Source organism: Pelobates fuscus, chromosome 6, assembly GCF_036172605.1.
Source record: "Pelobates fuscus isolate aPelFus1 chromosome 6, aPelFus1.pri, whole genome shotgun sequence".
NCBI lineage: Eukaryota > Metazoa > Chordata > Amphibia > Anura > Pelobatidae > Pelobates > Pelobates fuscus.
In genome coordinates this window covers 135486880-135503971 of record NC_086322.1, presented here as the reverse complement: position 1 = coordinate 135503971, position 17092 = coordinate 135486880, and the positions used below count along the sequence as shown (strand labels likewise).

General features: G+C 39.5%; 1 protein-coding gene across 1 annotated transcript in view; it reads right to left on the bottom strand.

Annotated features, from left to right (window-relative positions):
* The window catches only part of ARSJ (arylsulfatase family member J), a 69548-nt gene extending 65576 nt beyond the window's left edge, over positions 1 to 3972 (bottom strand). The window contains exon 1 of the mRNA XM_063460047.1: positions 3257 to 3972. Coding sequence (XP_063316117.1) covers positions 3257 to 3585 — 329 coding nt within the window. The 5' untranslated portion in view covers positions 3586 to 3972. The remainder of the gene's footprint in view (positions 1 to 3256) is intronic.
* Positions 3973 to 17092: the final 13120 nt, after the last annotated feature.

Sequence of the window (17092 nt, the reverse complement as noted above, 5' to 3'; positions counted from 1 at the left end):
CCTTCACAAACAATGAACAGGATACAAAAAGATAGCAAGGGCACTGAATATTTATTTTTTATATATACACATTATTTAATATACATTTACAAATATTTTACATATTGTGCTAAGTTATTATAACACAATAGCTATTTACATATGTGTATATTTGTTTCGCATGGCGATCTTGATGACCGGCGACTGGATGAACTAAAATGAACTAAGATGCAGATTAAGCACAGCTAATAAGGTAACCTTAATTTAACCTCTGGTTAAAATAATAAGAGAAGATATGACGATATTTAAGAGGGACTCAGCGAGCTGTGGGATTATGGTGCTTTTCTAATTAGTGCTGGTTAAATTTGATTTTTATTAAGGTTCTGAGGAAGTCGGATACAGGGGGAAAAGTGTAGGTCCATTCTATTGTACATTTATATTTTATTAAACATACTTTTTACCATACACTACTGGAGTCCATGGCCATCATTGGTGAAAGGAATTTGTACGGGCAGTGGATGCTAGCGCCCCCATACTTCAGGGAGGCACTGTTGATACGCTGTGATATCTATACATCTTGTGAGTGCAATTTGTGCCCCAATTTTTTGGTTGCATATATCTTATCCATAAACGCCTGCCAAGCAAGCATTTAAAGGGACTCTCCAGTGTCAGGAAAACAAACCCATTTTTTTGGCACTGCAGGATCCTACAGTACACCCCTCCCTCCCACCCCCATCCCTATCCCATGTTGCTGAAGGGGTTAAAACCCCTTCAGTGACTTACCTGAATCCAGCGCCGCTGGACCAAGTGTGCATTCAATGCTTTCCTATGGGGATTCCAGCGACGCCGGAGGCCCTCAAGAGGACGTCCAGCATCATTTAAAACTTTTTGTGTTCTAAGAAGCCGTGTTCTGATAGACGGCCACTAGAGGAGGACTAACCCTGCAAGATAATTATTGCAGTTTACAGGGTGATGGGAGTTGGCACCCAGACCACACCAATGGGCAGAAGTGGTCTGGAGTGTCCTTGGAGTTTCCAGTCAAAGTTCCACTCATCATGATTAGAGCTGCTAAATAAGCTGATAAACATACCACTGCAGTGGTCTGGGTGCCTGGAGTGTCCCTGGAGTTGCCAGTCAAAGTTCCACTCATCATGAGTAGAGCTGCTAAATAAGCTGATAAACATACCACTGCAGCATGAATTTACCTCAAAGGGAGAAGGGGCAATTTTAAAATCCACAGTCATTTTTGCTAATCGCTGCTGAGGGAGAAAAATGACAGGGGATATTCATGCAATGTAAATAATACAATGATCATAAGTTGCTATGATATATAGAGTTTAATTCAGTCTCACATGATGTGGTTTTTCATTTTCAACTGTTAGCAGAACCCCTAGTAGCAGAACTTTTTTTTGCCATCAGCTCTTTTTGTGCTGATTCTCCACATTAACACATTTGATCTGTATGGCTGTATGAGTTTGGCATAACAAGGGCTCTCAAAAGCAACTAATAAGTTTTCAGATGGTTAATTTTCAAGTTGTCTCATGTTATTAGTGAATAGTATATTGCAAGCTTGAAGTGTCTGACTTCAAATGAGTTAAGTGAGTAATGGTGTCAACAGATTTCCCTCCAAATATTAGTTGACGAGCGCGCCTTTTGAAAAATAAGTCTACAGCGAACATGAAATATATAATATTAAGACAATAAGTGATCATCTAACTAATGTAGAAAAAATAAGATCATCACTATGAACCTACAAAAAATGAATGACATGGATAATATTTTTCTCTAATAAACTACAGATCTGTTTCAGAAGGTATAAAAGAAGAAAAGAACAAAACAAAACTAAGGGGTACAGTATCAAATTTCTGTAACTTTCCCATTTCCATAAAGGCTGTCTTGCGATGCAGCTATAAAGTATTGTTTCTTAAAGCAAAAATAATGCTTCTTTAAATGATAAAGGAATGTTTATTTAAGTGAAAATACAATTTAAAGTGTACTCACAGGTGCACTGCAATTTTGTATCTGGGAACTTAGACAACATGAGGGAGTTTATTCAATAAACAGTTACATATGGTTAGTTGACAAGTGATTATACTAAAATAGGTGATTTGGGAAAAGCATCAACTAAGTATTTTAAACAAAAGTGTGTATATCTGTTGCAAAAGCATGAATCACTGCTTACTCAATAAACCCTCAATAAAGAAAAATATTTCCATCATAAATAATGAGACATCTTGTTGGAAAGATATTTATTGTATAATAACATTATAGAGTTGAAGAACAATTTCTCCACCAAATGTATAACAGAGGTATGTCTTGTTGAATATATTTTAAATATATTTTAGTTAGACACACTATAATAAATGTACGCAAATTAATCTGATGAATAAAGTCATTCTAGTACTGTCTAAGTTATATTCACATTCCCCAACTTATTCCTTTCCAAAAATGCCCCCTCCTCCCAGTTACTTTTTAACTATTTGAAAGTGTTTTTTCTGTATTTGTATTTTTCTGGCAGAGAGAGAAATTATATATTTAGATCCTTCCAATTATTACTGCCTTCAGTATATGGAATGATGTCTCTGAAATCTGTTAAAATGAAGTTAATATAAAGTTCAGTTATAAGTACTCCAGACATTTCTGCAGATTGTTAGACATTGGGTGCAATTTACTGCACACTCGGTTACCTAAAGCTAATGAGATCATCATGTATAATATAGCCACTGATTATTTCCCTTTTAGAAGTGCAGGGATCCAGTGGTGAATCATGATGTTCTGCTTAGCTTTCCAGATTTTTATTTTTTTTTAACAGGGAATTCAAATGCTGGGAAAAGAAAGATGTGCAAACAACGTTGTTTTTAAAACAATTGTAAATGTTCAGTATTTTTCTGTACTGTAGCTTGATAGTTAAAAGACTAATTATGACAACCGCAGGCTGGAAAATAAAATCATAGTAAAAGCCACAAATAACACAGGAAAACCATATGGGTAAAATAGTACATTAATGCCATGGAATAAATATAATTATATTATAATACAGGCACATATGTACAGTTTATTACCTAAGTCCATTGGGGTATATATGTATAAAGACTTATTTTGGAGCAAAGGTCTAAAAGTGGAGCAATAAGCATGAACATTCCATTGGTTTCCATGGTGATAGCTTCACTTAGAACATTGCTGCAAATGACTCTTAGCATACATAAGCCACAGTTTGTTCAGTTTCAGGGCGCAATTGTGAAATAGGTACATATTTAAATATATAGATCATACTTACTTCCCAGTAATAAACTGGCTCCTGGATGGAGAACATATTGGTTGTACATAGTAGTTCTCCAGTTTGACTCCTTCCGACGCCAACTTATCCAATGTGGGAGTTTTAATTTCTGATCCATGGTACCCGATGTCCCTGTAACCTTGGTCATCAGCCAGTATGAAAATAATATGAGGCTGGCGACCAATTTCCCCCTGCAGGACCTGCTTATCCAAGCCTTGCTCTAGCGTTTGCTGCTCTTCAAAAGTGGGGTGTGCAGTGTCCCAGGACATGGTCCCATGGCTTAGAATGTTCAAAGCGGAGAATGCAATAAGGACTACCAAATGCAGCATCTTCTTAACGAGCTACAGAAAGCCCATCAGCCCTTCTCACCACCGCACAGCCACATCAGGGGTCAGTCCAGCACGCACATGAAGCCATGTGCAGATTTGTGGTCACTGCATCGTCCATCTGGTTGAACTCTCCACCCCCTTCCCACAGTTTAACAAGTTTTGGTGAGTCACTTAGCCAGGCTTACTGCTCTGCTCGCCAGTTTCCTATTGCAGTTACACTATGCCATTTCCTGGGTTAGAAGAGTGAAAACTCAGGACCAGACAGCCTCAGCCCCAACAGCTACACACCGCTTTGCAGATGCAGCCTCTAGAAACAAATGAACTCAGAGCATCTGCATGTGTGGATTTTTGGCATTGTCCCTCAGTGCAGTCATTCAAACAGGCGGTCTGCCCCTTCTGCCTGTCCATCTCTGAGCCTGTCTAGCACTTTATAACCTGTGTAATGGGGGTGGGAGTAGTTCTGAGGTTCCTCTAAATTCCAGTCCCAAAGTACCCCCAGGCAAAGCCTCAGCAAACTCCCCCTTCTTCTGAAGATTAGTGTAAATACAGGCAAAAGGGGACCGTCTGTTCTCCATCTAGTAAGGCAGCCTGCAAACTGAGCAAATTTACAGCTTACATGCCAGGGGAAAGGAAATAATGAAAATATTGGTGACAGCCTGAGTGTGTTGTGCTGCCTGCAAATATGACTCAGACCTATAAACTTTTGAGACTCCTTTAACTGCAAGTTAAGGAGTTAATTCTGCCGTCTATTGAATGTGTCAGCCCAATCTCTGTTCGAGTGGGCTGCGTAATGAAACAATGAGGAAAGCGGATTCCCTATAATAGTGATAGCTATCTAGGTAACCCATAAGTATATATGAACTACATTTCCCAGAATTCTCAGCCATCATGGTTGAGCATTCAGGGAATCCATTTTACAACACATGTTTCAGAACTACATTTCCTTTAATAATTGGGTTGGGTGAGTATTATGGGTAACTTTTGCACCCAAGATGCTTCTGAAATAAATTAATTTTGATACCTGATTGAGGTGGCATTATGGATAATGTAGTTCAGAACCACCTGGCTTACAGTTACCAAGGGTACCCATCACTCCTCCAATGTGTAGCACATAGAGGTGAGCCAGTGTTCGAAATGGAATCATGAGTTGTGTGGAACTGGTGTATTAGCTCTGGTATGTATTGCCTTGGAGAAGAGTTTTTGAAAAACTTCTTGTGTGTGTGTGTGCAATAAATCTGCCAATTATTCAAATAATCAGTAGTTTTGTGTTTTTTGCTAGTTGATTGTTATTCCGTGTTACTGCATTCGTTGAGACTTTTCTAATATTTCCATCCCATTTAAAAAATATATGAATATTATACACGCTACAACTTCCACAGCTTTTCATGGCATATGTTTTCTTCCATACAGGCAGATAAGACACATACTCCCTGACCAAGGGCTCTGAAGCAGCTGGGATGTCTCCTAAATGTGGCTATAAACATACACATTCCACAGATAACAATGATTCTTAAACAGTGCAGAATCAGGCATACTGCAGAAAAATGCAACTCATTATATGGTAATCACAATTCTGAAAAAAGCTTAATTAACAGAATAAAATTGGAAACAATATATATTTCCACATAAAATGCGCAATAAACATCTATTTATATCTAGCATAGTATGTACTTTCGAGAAACCATTATATTCTCCTCCATGACTGAATTTAATGGGAAATATAGTTCACAGCCTTACCTCTTATGTAATTGTACCCCACTTAATCAATAGCATTATAGGCCCCTGGGCGAAGCAGTGCATTGGGGCCCTGCCTACACAACCCCTAACAGAAATAAATATGTTAATTACCGATACAATTAAGCTTATATTTATTGGCATCTCCAACAAAATCAGTGTTTAAACATTAAAATACATGCTGTACAGAAGAGATTAATTCACACAGATGTTTGGACAATATACAATGTGCAACTTACATAGACTGTTAAAACTTTTAGAAGAAATTTGTTATAGCTTTACGGCTTCAAAAAACTACGTGTGTTGATTTTGTCTTGCCTATGTACAATTAGTACATGTACAGTGTTTTTGTCAAGGTCAAGATATGCTTTTGCAACAGCAAGATTGCATGTACAGATAATAACTTCTGATACCTAAATGTTTTAATAAAGAGGGATTAAAGGTTCTTAATAAATCTCCCTGAATAATTCACTTAAAAGTTGGCAAGCCTATGGGGCCCCTATACTCGTGGGACCCCGAGCAACTGCCCAGCATGCCCATGCGTCAAGACGGCTCTGCCCTCAGAATATTAGTGTACGCAAGGGACAGTCTGGTGCAAAGCTTAAACAGAGGATCCTGATAGTTACTCTTTGTAGCATGGCCGCGTAGGACCCTGGTATAAGATTTATCCTCTGCCTAGATCTTGCTGGGAGGCTGCATATTCTCAGCCTCCCAGCAAGGTAACTGATGCAGGCTGAAAATGAAGCATGGAGACGTCTACTTCCCCACCACTAGATTCCAGCCTCCTCTCCTTCCCACCTGTGCCCATAACTGTAAGCAGCAGGAAAGTGACATTTAATTACAGTGCTTGTTACTGTGTGTGTGTGTGACTGTGTGTGATTGCATGTAACAGTGTGGGTTTACTGCATCGGATAGAGTGTATGCATATGACTGTATACATCTTATTTATTATTTATTATTTATTTATTAAAAATTCTTAAGAAAACGCAGTCTTATTACCCATAGGGTCTCGATGCGCATACCAGCAATAAAAACAGACAAAACAATATCCAGCAAAACCACAGCATTATAATCACATGCATTTGAACCAAGTTTGTCATCCCATACGCCTGAGCAAATAAAACTGTTTTTAAGCTCCGGCGGAATTTCAGTAGATCATTCTCAAGTCTTAATGTCAGAGGCAGGGAGTTCCAAAATTGCGCTCCCTGAACATCACTCGTTCTCCCTCCGCACTTTTTCTTTTTAAAATTTGGAATCTTCAATAAGGCTAAATCAGCCGATCTCAAGGATCGACTGGGAGCATAGCGTGTGAATTTATCCTTCAGATAGTCTGGTCCCATACCATGGATTGCCTTATATACCAAACAACCATTTTTGAACAGAACCCGTTCACGAACGGGCAGCCAGTGCAAGGCTCTTAATGATGGAGTGATATGGTCATTGCGGGCCACACCCGTAAGTAGCCTTGCAGCTGCATTCTGTATCAACTGTAGCTTGTGTATGATGTTCTGAGGCAGTCCAAGGTACAGAGCATTGCAGTAGTCCAATCGGCTACCGATGATGGCGTTGACCACCGAGATCTGATCGGAGGGGGTAATGAATCTAAAAATAGACCTCAGAAGCTTCAGGTGGTAGTGGCAAGAGCTTACCACCTGATTAATCTGGGGCTTCAGTGTCAACCTGGAGTCGAAAATGACTCCCAGATCTCTGACCTTGGTGGCAGGACTCGGAGATGGAGAAAACGAGTCCGGCCATGAGGGAAAGATACTACTCACCTCCTGGTTACTGAAGATGATGCATTCAGTTTTGGAGCCATTAAGTTTTAGATAATTGGCTCCCATCCACGACTGGATATCCTGTAGGCAGGAAGAAAGATTGATTTGATCCTCCTTTTTCTTGGCCAGGTGAAAGTACAACTGGGTATCGTCGGCATAGATATGATAGGGAAGCATGTGGCGGCGGATGATATGGGTCAGTGGCCTCATATAGATGTTAAACAGGATTGGAGATAAAGCCGAACCCTGGGGGACTCCACACGTCAGGGAGATGTTAGAGGAGTAAAATGTCCCCAATTTTACCCTTTGAACCCTGTCGTGGAGAAACGAGGTCACCCAAGCCAGCGTCTTGTCATCCACACCAGCCACAGTAAGTAGCCTCTCTGTCAATCTGTCATGATCGATGGTATCGAAGGCCGCCGATAAATCCAGGAGTACCAGGGCAATTTCCTCCCCTCTGTCCAAGGCCCACAGGAGATCGTCGTGGACTTTAACCAGGGCAGTCTCTGTCCCTCTACCAGGTCGAAATCCCGATTGGAAGTCATCCAGAATGTGATTAGATTCCAGGTGAGGCTGAATTTGCCATACCGCCGCTCTCTCGATGATCTTGGCCAAAAAAGGCAAGGTGGAGATAGGTCGATTGTTGCTCAACTCGGAGCGTGGCACAGTTGGTGTCTTCAGCAGAGGAATAACCACGGCCTGCTTCAGAATGCCAGGAACAACTCCGGTGGCAAATGACATACTAACAATGTCTGCAATATAGGGGGCCAAAGCATCAGCGGCATCCTTCACCAGCTGAGCAGTGCAGGGATCCAGCGATGAGGACGATGCCCTGAGAGACTTGAGGATGATCAAGATCTCAGATGTACTGACGGGTTTAAAATTCGAGAACATCGAGACATCATAGGGTGTAAGAATTGACTGTGTGTGTTTATTGAAATGTGTGAGTAATGTGTAATTATGTATGTTTAGACTTGTAGCAGTGTGTGAATATGTGTTTGTGTGTCTGTTTATGTGACTATGTAGTGACAGCATGTATTATCGCATGTCTAAACTTTAACACGTTTTAGGGATACAAGAGGCAAGGGGTGGTTAAGAAATACACAATAGTTAACAACACGCATGAAGGACAGGTGGTTAAGAGGGCATTGCGAGATACACACAAAGGGATGAGGTGGTTGCAGAGTGACACACAAATGTTTAATATACAGGGAAGGGAGGGCAACATACATATCCCACCTTCCTTTGCTGTGAGTCTAACTTTTCTTTTTGCAATTACTTATTTGTTAGTCCACTGTACAGCATATTTATGTCACTTTATATATGCACATTGGGCACTATAGGTGTTTATGAACTACTTACTCTTCCCATGATGCTCTGACAGTCTTAAGGCTGACCAAGCATTATTGAGAATATTAGGTTTACAAATATCTCTAATGCAGGATTTACTGTGATAGCACAAGGCTTTGAAAAGGTTAGTGAGCAATGTTTCCCATGATGCATCCAACTAGCCATAAGGCTGATTATGAGCAATGTAGTTAAAAAAACATCTGCAAAGTCTCAACACTGTAAATGACTGTGAACTGCAATTCCCATGATGCTCAAGAAGCTTTAAGACCTACCTGTGAATCATGGGAAATATATTTCAGAATCATCTGCCAACATTCTACACTGCAGATGTTTGTGAATAAGAATCCCCATAGCACTCAGCCAGCCCTAAGTGTTAAGCACTTACTGATTGTCACCAGAAACGTATGTTCACAAACTCTTGAAATGTCTGTTGTATGCAGTTGTTTGTGAATTGCAATTAACTTTTATTATAGTTCACAAAAATCTGCAAGAGCAGATTCTCTCCTACTTGCTGTTTGGCTGACTGGGTCTGCTCCATTAGTTGCTTGCTGGTGCAGTCGTGCAGACCATGGTCCATGGACCATGACCATGGGCAGACAGCACAAGCAGGGTCTTCCTCCTCAGTGGACTTGAGTCTGGCAAGCAGTAGGACAGCTAATGCAAAGTTATACAGAGATGACAGACACCCCATAGGTGTAGCTAGCGTAAAAAAACTAAACACATTTTTTTTTATAGATCCTTCCTAAAGTATTATAGCACTCCCCCTTCTCTGCCAGCAATGCACCTAAACCACTCAGTCACATAGTATTTCAGATTCCAGGTCACTATTCCTAGATACAGTGAACCACCTAGCAACTCACTAAGACACATACAGCTATTCACAAAGTCAATACAGTCACCCACCTGTCACATTTCACGTCACTATCCCTCACACACCTGTATTCATCCATCACCCCACTAATGTTTAATCATCCACAGAATGCACCAAAAATAGACATCAGTTGTCAGTGCCCTATCTTACACCTGGGTTATGGCCAGGGTTAGAGTTACACTCACAGGCAAGCGCTGCTATTTGTTGCTACTCTTCTTAATTCACCATTTAGTATCTGTGGGAGCAGTAGTATGTACCAGGTAAGAAAGGTAAAGGACATGGCAGGATTCAAGAAAAACAATTTAGTTTTGCAGTGATACATACAGTATTGCAATGATCAATTGCTGGAGAACAGGTATAATGAATTGCAGAGTATTCAGTTTACTTACCATAAATTAATTTATGGTTCACAGTTATATTAATAATTCAATTGAAGGGTTTGGGAGACATCACAGTATTCAATGAGACTGAAAGCTAAGTGATTTATGAATATCTGTAGAACAAAGAAATTGCATTATTTATGTATCTTCTATACTGTTTGTGTGTTTTGTGTATTTATTAGGCTTAGAGTCAGGGATGACAGCAATATGGCCGGGTGTAAATTTAGGCTCTGAGTTTCTTTGAAGTCTTCAGGCCTTAGTGACCTTGAGCAAAGTGACTGAGCAATCATTTCACCTATAGTTAGATTTATAATTCGGTTTACAGTCCCATCAATATAGGTCAAGCCTGATACATTCATACCCGGATCTGCCCATGATTGGTCCTGATTTTGTCCCTGTTACACTACTATATAACCGTATTCCACGACCAGTATTAAAATACAATTCACAAATCATTTTCTTATCAGAAAACTAAACAAGATTTTTAACTAAATATAGTGCCCAGTTAGAAACTATGTTTGGATGTGTTTCATTATACAGATCAAGTAAGAGACTGTGATATTAATAGATGAAATAGATTTATATGTATTAACTGTGGCCATGCTACAGCTGCACTTTGTCTTAAAGCTTATTTTGTGATCATTTAAAATAAATAATTTGGACTTAAAATTGCCTTTCAGAGCCTTTGATCACAGTCAGACCATTTATTTTTTTATCAGTGCTATTTATTTTATTAGTAATGCATATATGATTCCATTTTATTCACACTTGGCATGCATGCTGGGAAGTACTGATTATGATTACTGGATATTGCCAAAGAATAGGAAAATCTTAGACTGCATTTTTATAACCACAGAATAGTCAGCTTTCTTTGTAGGCATTTTTTCCAACTACTTTTGAATCCATTTACATAACATGTAAAGCATCAGTAAGTATTTTGTTTCTCATTATACACCCCAATGTGTACTTCAGTAACTTTTAATATATCTTATTAACCCCTTATAGGACAATCATATTCACTGCCATTATTGTAATATGACCCATAATACAGCTCTACAGAGTTTTACTAAATGAGAGAGATGTGCCATCATGTTGATAAATATTGTTTTTATGATCAGCATGACCTACTACGGGCTGTTAACAGGTTAAAACATTTCTAGTCATGCTAACTGGCTGTTGTACTAACAAGGTACTATTCCCATCTCATAATAATTCCAAGAATGCACTGAACATAACCTTTAAGCCATGTTTAGCCAGTCATTTTGTCTATTTTAAAATGTTTTTTTGCTTATTATAGAGCTTGAACAGGATCCAAAGGCAGAAAGGTGGTTAATTTGATGTGTTCATAAGATATTATCGGTACTACCAAAAATATGTTAGTTTTATTTTATAAATTTCAACAAAACAACATTTTAAACTTTAGAATCTATTGAATATTTATATATCCACATACAAAATGTCTGTTAGAGTTTATAAAAAGCTCATTATTTTAATACAAATTCAATTCAATAACCATAGCAGTTCAATATTTTTACTGAGTTTTTTAATTATTTGATACTTACTGTACATCACTGCTTTGAGAGGTAATGACAGAAAACTTTGCATGTAGTCAGCTTAAAGAGTTACTCCAACCACCATGACCACTTTAATGATGTGTGATAGCATTTTTTTTTTAATGTTGAAATCTTTCCTCCCTCCTTTTCCCTTGCCAGCTCAGATTGCACGCATAGGCTCTGATCCAGAGAAAGGGTCTACTCACAGACTTCTGTATGAGAACTCTGTGGTTGGATCTTGCACTGCTGCCCTGTCGTCACAAAGAGGAGTGAAAAACAGGTAAGTAAAAACCTATTTTATAGCACAAAAAGGGAGGTGGACAATTGTTATAGTGCCCAGTAGGACACTATCAGCTTATTTAAACTTAGTTGAACAAAGGGCTACGGTAATTGTTTAAATGCTTATCAAAGTTACTAACGACCTAATCGCAGCTAAATGCAAAGGCCATTACTCCATACTAATTCTTCTTGACCTCTCAGCAGCCTTAGACACCGTTGATCATTCTCTCCTTCTTCAAACTCTTCAATCGCTTGGTCTCTGTGACTCTGTCCTCTCGTGGTTTTCCTCTTATCTCTCCCAACGCTCATTCAGTGTCTCTTTTTCTAATGATACCTCCTCTCCTCGTCCTGTCTCGGTTGGAGTCCCCCAAGGCTCTGTCCTTGGTCCCCTTCTATTTTCTCTTTATACTGCCTCTCTTGGCAAACTTATTACCTCTTTTGGATTCCGCTACCACCTGTTCGCTGATGACACCCAGTTATATCTCTCCAGACTTCTCCCCGGACCTTTCCCCTGCCGTCCTGCAACGTGTCACTGCTTGCCTTTCTTCCATCTCTGACTGGATGTCATCCCGCTTTCTGAAACTCAATCTCTCTAAAACTGAGCTCCTTGTCTTTCCTCCTCCTAATACTGATCCTCCTCTTTCGCTCTCCGTTCAAGCTTGTGCTACCCACATCAGTCCATCCTTGCAAGCGCGCTGTCTTGGCGTCATACTTGATTCTGGCCTCACCTTTAAGCCTCACATCCAGCATGTTGCCAAATCCTGATTCCATCTTAAAAACATAGCCCGCATCGGCCCTTTATTCATACTACCAAGGAGCTTGTCCATGCTCTAGTAATTTCCTGCATGGATTATTGTAACCCTCTCCTGATTGGTCTTCCCAAAAGCCGTACTGCACCGCTACAGTCCGTAATGAACGCTGCTGCCAGACTGATTTTCCTCTCTAGTCGGTTCTCTCACACCTCACCCCTCTGTCAGTCCTTACATTGGCTTCCTGAATGCTATAGGAGTCAATTCAAGTTACTAATTCACACCTATAAAGCACTGAACAACTCTAGCCCCTCTTATATCTCCTCACAGATCCATAGGTATGTCCCTTCTCGGTCTCTCCGCTCTGCCTGTGACCTCCTCCTGTCCGTTGTCCGCACCCGTACGGCCAACTCACGCTTGCAGGACTTCTCGCGGGCGGCTCCCTTCCTATGGAATAGGCTGCCTATCTCCATCAGACTCTCCCCTAGTTTTGCATCTTTTAAGAAGTGCCTAAAAACCCATCTCTTTAGGAAAGCTTATGGCCTCCCAGAGTAACCTCTATCTCACATACCTGCTCTCTCCTAAAGGGCAACCCACCTTATTTGACTGCAAATTCCTGTCCTAATGTGTTTTACACCCCACCTCCTATAGACTGTAAGCTCGATTGAGCAGGGTCCTCTTCAACCTATTGTTCCCGTAAGTTCCCGTAAGTTCTTTGTAATTGTCCTATTTATAGTTCAATCCCCCTCTCATAATATTGTAAAGCACTACAGAATCTGTTGGCGCTATATAAATGGCAATAATAAATGATAAATAAAACGTCTTATGGTTCATGGCCTAGCTTAACATATACATACATTGCACACATGTCGAATTTAGTGCAGTGCATGTCAACTTTTAATCTTGTGAATGGTATTTTAAGAATAAAATAACTAAACAAGGGAAAGAAAGGTTGTAATTTCAATGCAGTGTCTGTGTCATTTTTATATTTATTTTGTGTGCTGGAGTTTCACTTTCATCAGATTTTCACAGATCTGCTTTGATGAGCACATAACACAGGTAAAAAAAACAAAAACTTTTGTTTAGTTGCAAGGATGTTTGAATTAATTCAGGATATTTTGGTGGTGCTTTTTCCAAATTTGTTCTAGTTTTTAACACAAAGGATATCCTTCAAATTATGACTTTACCCCAAAATTACCTGTGGCTGTTGACATATGCAGCAGGACTTGGTCTGTCTTTTTAATCTGTAGCATAGCTTGTATCTAATGTAATCTTTAGTCTTTAATCAAATCTTATCTTTAAAATTATTTTGCAACTTTACCCATAGTTCCAGGGCTGGCCCAAGACATTCGGCTGCCTGGATCCAAGTAAGAAATGTTGCCCCCCCCACCAAAAAACAAAACAAAGACATATATGCTTCTGTAATGGTAGTGTCTCTATGTGGGTGCGCTGGGAATGAAGGGTGCGTCTGTGTGTGTGCTGGTGGTGAAGTACATAAACACTGATACGTCTGCAGATACACAGACATACACACAGACACATACAGATACACACACTGCCACACACAAGCAGATACACAGACATACAGATACACACACTACATACACAGATACACATTACACACATACATACAGACACACCCACTACACGTACACAGATACAAACACACACACACTACAAACATTGCACACATACAAACACACAGATACCCACACTACACACAGATACACACTAGATATACACAGATACACACACTACATACAAACACACATATACGCACACACTACACACATGCAAACAGATACATACACAGATACACACATACAAATACACAGATACAAATACTACACACATTACACACATGCCAACAGGTACACACACTACACCTACACAGATACACACATACAAACACACAGATACACACTTCACACATACAAACAAACAGATACCCACACTACATACAGATGTTAATAATTTGAGTGAACCACATTTCTCTTGGTTAGAATGCATAAATATACTAAAAACGAATGCCTTGCCATGATTATTTTTATTGACATCTCTGGCAGTTAAGTTACCAAAATACTTTTTACACCACTGTACTGTATATAGAGGTCATCATGCTTTCATAACACCAACTCTAAGATCATGAAGACTATTGAAAATGTCATTTGGAGGTAGCACTATCTCATCATTTAAAGAACACATGTAATTTTACCATGCTACATGGCAGTCACTAGGATTACTTGACTTACAAACATAACCACTAGTTCAGTGCTTTGGTCAGGGTCTGAAATACATCTGCAATTCATCATGGAAGACACAGTGTGTTCTTTCTCAAGCATGGTGGTTTATCACATCCAGTGCAAGGAGGATAGATCAAGCACATCTGTCAGATTTCCTGCCTTTTGTCTTTATTTAAACTGTATCTTTTCACCCATTTGTCTACCTTTGCTAGCACCATATTGCTTTTCTGTTTTAATTATTTCTTCTTAATTACTCTGCTGGAGATCTACCTCTTTGTCATCAGGTTGCAACATATTGTAGATTGCTCTACTAATCCAGGCGTCAGTCAGAACTGTATAAAAAAATAGTAACATAAAACAGCTTTAAAAAACACTAATGCGTGCAGGAGAAATGCGTTAGTGTTTTTTTGAAGCTGTTTTATGTTACTATTTTTTTTATCTCCAATAAAGATAGTCTTTATTGGACTTTATTAGACTTTATTTTATAAGTCTCCAAGCCTATCCTTTTTATTCTATTTTATTTTATTTTATAATATAATTCATTTTACTCTCTTCAACACCACCACTGGAGGACTCAATGAGTAATATCCTTGGTGGGGATCATACCACCTACGCCTACATATATTGAGCAATATCCTATTTGCTCTGCACTTGTGAGTATACCTCCATTTTTTAAAATAATTTTATTTTGTATTATCCAGAGAGCACTATTTTGTGTTTTTATCCTTTTTATATATCACCAATTATTTGAATACCGGCCTACTGCCATTGGAAAGGAGATATACCCTACCACCACTGGAGACCCCCTTTTTGAGGACATCCAAGGACCCTCTACATATCCATAGGCGGGGATTGTACCGTCCAGGCGCACATATCTGGAGCTGAGTATAGGCTCCAGAAAATTGTAAGTGCAATTCCTTTCCCTTCATTTACCATCACCTAAGATCTGAATATACTACACTATATCCGTGTCTTTTTCCTTCCCTCCTCCATATCGCTCTGAGCGTGGGAATTCCTTCACAGGTGCTGCTCCCTAATCCTAATACATACATAATTAACTATAACACACATACCAAATCTTGTAAGCTTCACTGTCCATACAAATATTTATACAATTAGCCCCCAACACATATTATTATTATTATTATATTTATATAGCGCCAACACATTCTGTAGCGCTTTACAGTGGGTGGACGAACAAACATGTAGTTGTAACCAGACAAGTTGGATGCACAGTAACAGAGGGATTGAGGGCCCTGCTCTATGTGCTTACATGCTAGAGGGAGTGGGGTAAAGTGACACAAAGGTAAGGATAGTATTAGAGAAGTAATGGCAGTTGCAGGAGAGAAATCAGTTAGGAGCTATTAACAGTTTAATTGATATGCTTTTATGAAGAAGTGATTTTGTAGTGATTTTTTGAGGAAGTGGAGATTGGATGAGCATCTAACAGAGAAAGGAAATGCATGCATATTTAATCAATTGTCTCGCCAGATACTTAATTCCTCATTTGACAAAGGACACCTTGTGGCGAAACCAGCCTCGCCACTGGGCATTGGAGAAGACTGATTGCCAGCCTCCTGCCCTGTGACTATGGCCCCATGTTAAAATGCTTGATTTTCCCCTGCAAAGACCCAAATGCCGGGTCATTCTGTACTTTCCCTATGTGAGCAGTGTTATCCCAGATAGCTATGCCATGGAGCCCATTCGTATAACGAAAGACTATGTGAAAGACTTTGGCTCCATGGCAATTGAACTGTGTGTATGTAATCTGAGCGCCATTCAGTCATAATGTGCACTCAGATCTAAGCTATCTGGGGATATGTTGAATGTATATGTTTTATGCAATAGCTGCACAGTTATATATTTTTATGTATTTTATTGTATTTTGCTACCATGTGGCTAATGGAGTTTTGCCTCTGTCCTTGGAGATAATTGGATTACTTCCCAATTATCTCCAGGATAGAAGACTCTGTGGAACTGATTTGGGGCAGAAAAGCCATGCTTCATTTGGTCAAATAGGACTTCCCCTTAACTTTTTAACCCCTGGATGGAATTGGCTGAATTTTGACTATGTTTATAATTAAAGTGTGCTGAGTTTCATGTTTGTGGCATGTATATTTGGGAAGTTATTAATATTTGGTAAAAACTGTATTTCTCTGTCTGTGATAATTATATTAACCATTGTGTTCAGTAATCATATCAGTAATCATATATAGTAATCACAGGCAGAGGGGAGGATTTTGTGTGGGAGTGTCTGTGTGTATTGTACGGATTGATTGGTTGTTCTGTAAAACCCTGTGGGCAGTACTATGTTTGTGTATTGGGAATAAAAGAGGCTGTATGTGCCAGTACAGTCAGTTCTGCTTGACCTCAAAACGAAGTGTCGTCTCGTTATTGGGGGAATTGGATTGTATGCTGATTGCCAGGAGTGTAAGCTGATTGTATGCTTTTCCTGTTCAGCTGTTTACAGCATTCATATGCTTGAGAGTATTTGTATGCTTCTCCGGTTCGGTGGTTGTGGTGTCTGCTGCAGTGCTCGGAGTCCTCAGGAAGCGCTAGGAGCATACTTCAAC